Source organism: Cynara cardunculus, assembly GCF_001531365.2.
Source record: "Cynara cardunculus var. scolymus isolate 2C chromosome LG 11, CcrdV1, whole genome shotgun sequence".
Classification (NCBI taxonomy): domain Eukaryota; kingdom Viridiplantae; phylum Streptophyta; class Magnoliopsida; order Asterales; family Asteraceae; genus Cynara; species Cynara cardunculus.
In genome coordinates, this window is record NC_037538.1 from 5966898 (window position 1) to 5972866 (window position 5969).

At 36.1% G+C, this 5969-nt stretch overlaps 1 protein-coding gene across 1 annotated transcript; it reads right to left on the reverse strand.

The window, feature by feature from the left end:
- Nucleotides 1–249: 249 nt before the first annotated feature.
- LOC112521959 (auxin response factor 18-like) lies at nt 250–2660 on the reverse strand. Its single transcript, XM_025130983.1, has 3 exons — nt 1542–2660; nt 625–1451; nt 250–530 (listed from the first exon to the last, which is right to left on the reverse strand). Exons 1-3 carry the CDS (start codon nt 2658–2660, stop codon nt 452–454), a joined length of 2025 nt encoding a protein of 674 aa, XP_024986751.1. The 3' UTR covers nt 250–451.
- Nucleotides 2661–5969: the final 3309 nt, after the last annotated feature.

Below are 5969 nucleotides of genomic sequence, written 5' to 3' on the forward strand. Positions count from 1 at the left end.
ACATATGATATGATATGATGTTATATTATGTTTAGTGAGGTGAATGGGTAGTAGCTAATGGTTGATTAGAGAGTGGTCAGACCGTTTATTTATTTATTATTATGAAATTCCTTTTTTGGCTTTTTCCTGCTTTTCCCAAGCGTGCACGAAATATCCACCTTTTCTTTTCCATTAATTAAATTCAATTCTTCCTTCAACAACCACTTTTTAACACACTAAATTAATTCCTTTTTTCTTTTTCTTTTTTTCTTATTTTTACAACACAACACAACACACAATCAATTTAAATATGATTTAAATTCGCAACCTTAACAACATCAAACAAAAACAAAAGTACCCCAGCAACAAAATCGCTGCAGAAGTTACCACTTTCATTTCAGATACTAAACCAAAAACATGGTCCAAATCAAAACCAAAACCAAAACCAAACACATCATTCTCTACATATTCTTCATGAACCATTAACGTTGTTTTCGCTACTGCTTGGATCCGTTACGATCGTCAACCGTCTTGCTGTTTTCGCAAACTCTCTGTACCAACAACACATACGAATCAAAGTGGTGAGATTGTGAAACTAAAACTAATACGTAAAATGGTAACCTAAGCTCGGAGTCTTCATCTTACCCGTATGGTTCGTCTCCGATGTGCTTTAGGCTTCCGGTGACATCCCAATAATGAACACGGTTCACCATTGTCGAGCTTTCGATTTTGAACATGATTGCTAGTTTTTTGCATAGTTCTTCGTATGAATTGAGTAGAGAGAGGTCGAGGGTACGGCCCACATCTTCTGATTCCATGAATACCTTGCAATGTCCTGTCTCTAAGTTCAATTCGCTTTCCCGGTGGTGGTTTTGTCCAGACCCGGATCCGGATCCAGATCCGGACCCGGACCCTGAGACATGCCCTCTTTCGGAGATCTGTTGCTCTGTAAGAATTGGCTGACCAAAAAGCAGGAACTGGGACGTTTTGGGGGTTTCGGCTTCTTTTGAGGCCGTGGTTGAGTTCCCGATGGTTAACAGACAGGAAACAGGCTCAGATATAGCCGGTTTGTTCAAGAATGGGTGGATGTGGGAGGGTTTCGTGGTGGTCGGGGAAAAACCTGAATTCAGTTTGTTATTGAGTTGGATATCTGAGAGAGATAAACCATAACGAGTGTGCCTGGCTCCCTGCATGCTAGCAGGATGATGAGGGTTCAAATTCTCCGGGATATGGTAGCCGAAAGGTCCGGTGGTGGGCCCACCAAAGAGGTGCGAGTGGGGTCCGCACAGGCCGGGAATCGGGATGGGTATTTGGGTGTCCATGGGGTAATCAGGGTGTTGGGACGGCCTACATTTCTTTCGGGGTGGTGAGAAAGGCGACATATGAATCGCAGGCATGGTCGATACTAATTCTACGAGCCATGGGTTCACATGCTTCACGTTTTGAAGCAAATCGGGCTCATCCCATGTCACCTGAATCGTAATTGAACAACTCTCATAAAAATCGTAATCATAATTAAATGCTCGAAACACTAAAATAAACAAGCCGAGTTCCAATGGTACCTGCAATAGTCTCCAGGGGGAATCAGGCCAACGAATAGGATCAGCAACCTGGATCGAAGAGATCGTTCCCATGAACCAACTGATTCTCGACGAATCCTCTGTTTCAAACGGCATCTTAAACCTCATCCCCGGTGACCACCGGATCTGCATTGCGTTCTTCACCAGCGACGCCTTGACACAAAACTCCGGCGTGCTAGCCCTTGGGTAGAACACGACCTCAAACGGCTGCCCATTTGTCGCTTGTTTCACTGCTTGAACCACAGAATCAGCTTCTACTTTCACCTTCCCCGTCGTATTCCCACCGCCGCTGCCGCCGCCGCCACCGCTCCCATTTCTCATCAATGGCGAATAACCGCCATATGGAATGACACAGTTGCCACCTGCCGGATTCCAACCGGATGAAGTTTCCTGACCGCCACCGATCCCCCTCTTGGCTCGTCGGATTCCTACACAGAGATCACCATTTTCCGCCCTTAGAAAGACGATTGAATCTCCAGCCACAAGCTTCTTGTGGTTCACAAATGTACTCCATCCAGTGGTCAGTAAATGTCGCCGTGGAGTCCCTCGGTAGATGTGCCGGAACTTCCAGGTGTCGCCGTGAACGTCTTTGGCCAGAATGGTTTGTACTGGTGGGTCCGCCGAGTAATCGAGCCGTGGGAATATCGTCTCGGCGCAATACCTCGGAACGGAAAACCCGCCACCGTTATTGGCATCGGATTGTGTCAATGTCTTCGCAAACGATGTCGGTTTAACCTGGCCGTCCGATGATCCTCCATTCTGAGAACCTGTGTCTTCATCATCAAAACAACTAAATTCGCCGGATCCACTCACCGGAATCAACCTGATTTTGGCATAGACCTCATCGGTATCCAAATCCGCCATGAACTTAACAGCAGCAACTCGACAAGGGATCCATGCCGGAACCCTTGACTGACCGTTCCGGTCCCTGAATTCCACATTTCCGGTGGCATGCTCCGCATGTCCTTGGGGAAAATAAAACACTTTCGAGTTCACCGGCGGCATTTGAATCATGCTGCCGGCACAAGCATGCCATAACTGAGAATCTAAGCATCTCTCAGTTTCTTTCAATTTCTCTTTTGAATCCATAAAAGTAATCATATTTTTTTCCCAATCAAGAATTTTTAAGCCTCTATAAATTCCCAAAAGAACTCTTCAGTTCATATGGTGAATTTATAACCCCTCTTCTTTTTTAATGCTCGAGTTCAGCGTAAATGCTGTAATCAAATATTATGAACATTAAAAGAGACTAATCAAACAACATACAATCAAAAAAACCATAAATTGAATTTAATAAAGCTGGAATTTTGTCTTGCTTACCTCTCAAAATCTCCAGATAATCCCAGGATAAACCTTAAAAATTGCATGAACAGAGAATCAATAGAACCAATCTTCAAAGTAGACTCTCATTGTCTTCTTGAAATCACATCTCGCATCCCAAATTCACGGCTTTCAAGCAAATTTTAGGGCACAAAATCTCGAATTTCAGAAACCCTAATCTTTCTCGAGTTTAAAGATCAAAACTTTTTACCCAAAAAACGTAAGGAATAGAAGGCTAATTCACAGATAAAAAAGGGGAAAACCCACAACAATTAAGCGATTTCTTGCCCTTTTCCTGGTCAATATCGTGATAGAATATTCACCACAGTCAAGAACAAGTCCATCATCAACTCCCCCACTAAAGAAAAAACCCACACACTCATGCATTCAAACCCACAGGCCACAACAAAGATTTCACAAGAAAAAGATTCATTCAATGCTTTTCTCTCTCCTCTTTTTCTTTTCCTTCTCTCTCTAGGACTCTCTTTTGGATCACTACAAAAAGTCCAAGCTTTATACACAGATACATCTCTATATCTCTCTCTCTCTCTCTCTCTCTCTGTGTATGTATATATATATATATAATATTGTATTGCTAGTACAACTCTTACACACACTATGTGTGTGTAATTCAATTTTATCTGATTGTGTGTGGGTTAAAAAAGATTTAAAATTGTATTTTCTTTCTTACCTTTTTCTTCGGATCTGAAGAAACTCTGTTGTATCTTCAGAAGCCAGCATAACAACAAAGATCTTAAAGGAAGCAATCCTTTTTCCCTTTTTAAACTGGTTTTAAAAACCCAATTCTTATTTATTTATTTATTAAAATATCATTTTATTTATTCTCTGTCATGAGCTGAGCAGATTTCAATTTTTTTCTTGCAGGTGGGGGTGTATTAAAATATCATGAGAATTTGAATATATCGCGAGACAGAGAGGAAGAAGAGTCTTTGTAAAGGTGCAAGTCAAATGGTAGAGCTCTAAAAAGCAAGGCAACAAGTCTTTTTTACTAAGAACAAAAAGGTCCAAAATGTGATTAAGATTTTGAGATTAGGGATAATTGTTTTGCTTGATTTGACTAGGGTCAGACAAAAGTTAACCAGAGTTAACTGGTGGGGTTTTGTTGCTTTCCAATTTCCCAAAAACCTTCTGGTTTAGAGGTGTTTACGAATATAACCCTCTTAACAATATAACCCAAACAAACCGCAAGTGGCTTATCCCGTAACAGTGGGTGTTGTCGAGTGCCGTCAGGTTAGGTCGAGTCCACGAGTCGGTTTCCAGTTTTGAAATTTCTTAAATACCTTGTGCATTTGGAACCGATTCTATTCAAATTGAGATGAAAAATCTTGTTGTTTTTCATCGCTCAGGAAAATCTCACATACGCCCTTTCTTGGCTGTTGCAATTAGAGGATATGATGATTCAATTGAAAATAAAAGACTCAATGGTTTCCTTTGTGATTATACCTAAACTACAGGGGTTATTTTGCAATTTTATGATTCTTGAAACTAGAAGAGAGGAGTTTGTTTGACAACCAAAACTGTTTTTCCTTCTTGTCTGCAGGAAAGAAAGGGATATATTAAGCCCAATCTCTAATCCGGTGCGTTCGGATCACGTGCTCTACCTTTTTTTTTTCTCCTTATTTTATATATACTAAACGGGCACTTGTCCAATGTATCGAGATATATTTTCATTTCAATGTTTCGTTTTATTTTTTATCCATATCGATATAAAACAATTTCATATGATTTTGAGAAAGCGATAATATTTTTATTTTTGAATAAAATATAAATTTAAAAATATCATATATAATTTGTAAAAAATATATCAATATTAGTATCAAATTATCTAATTAAAAGTTCTTGTTTGTTTATTTTTTTAATTCTAATTTTTTATTATAATTTAATTTAATGTAATGAATTAACTTAATTTAGGTTTAATATTATAAATTTTATAAAGATAATATTTAAGTATTATGTTAGGATTCAATGATTATCCTAATTATATTTTAAATTTTTTATATTTAAAATAAGATGTTTATCTTGTATTTGATTATGTTTATCTGCAGTTAGTTACACATAATCTACTTGCAATCTCGAGTTTTAAGTAATATGCATTAATAAACAGTACGTTACGCATAAGAAAAATAGTTTTAAAAGTTTTTGTCAAATGCTTTATAATATAGTATAGATATACTAAAAGAGTACTCGCACAATGCAACGAGATCCATCTTGATGTTTTATTTTTTAATAAAATATTAATTTGAAGATATCATAAAAATTTGACAAAAATATATCGATATTAGTGTCAAATTAACTATTTAAATTTTCTCATTTTTTGTGTAATTTTTAATTCAATTTTTTATCATAATTTAATTTATGTTCAATAACGAAATAATTTATATTTGTTTTAATAATATAATTTTCTTATAAAGATAATAAGTAGTTATTTTGTTAGAACTCGATGATTATACAAATTATATTTTAGATTATTTATATTTTAAAATGAGATGTTTATATTTTATTTGATTATGTTTATCCACAGTTAGTTACACGAATTCAAACATAGAGCTTTAATAAGTTGTATTTGTGCATAATTTACTTGTAATTTTGAATTTTAAGTAATATGTATCAATATACAGTACTTCATGCATAAAAAATGGTTTTTAAGAGTTTTTATCAAATGCTTTATAATATAGTGTATATATATATAGATATTAATTCAACCAAGCATTTTATAATGAAAAAAGATTAAAAATTTAACATTAAGCCTACTAATTATTAACACATTTTTAAAAAATCATTTAACAAATTGTATGTCATTAGATATAAACTAAATAAATCAATTGTATCTGTTGCTACTGCTGTTTTACCAGTCTGTCTGTCCCAAATAATTAATTCTCGTCATTAATAAAGTTGAGTTTACTAAGTTCTGAAGAGTTGATATCCAATTTTTTTTTTCCAAATACAAATTAATACCATCCATATATATTTCATTTTAATTGAAAATATTATTAAAAAAACAAAATAAGACAAACAATTTGGTGGTATATTGATGAGATGATGATGAGCTATAGAACATTACAATATGTG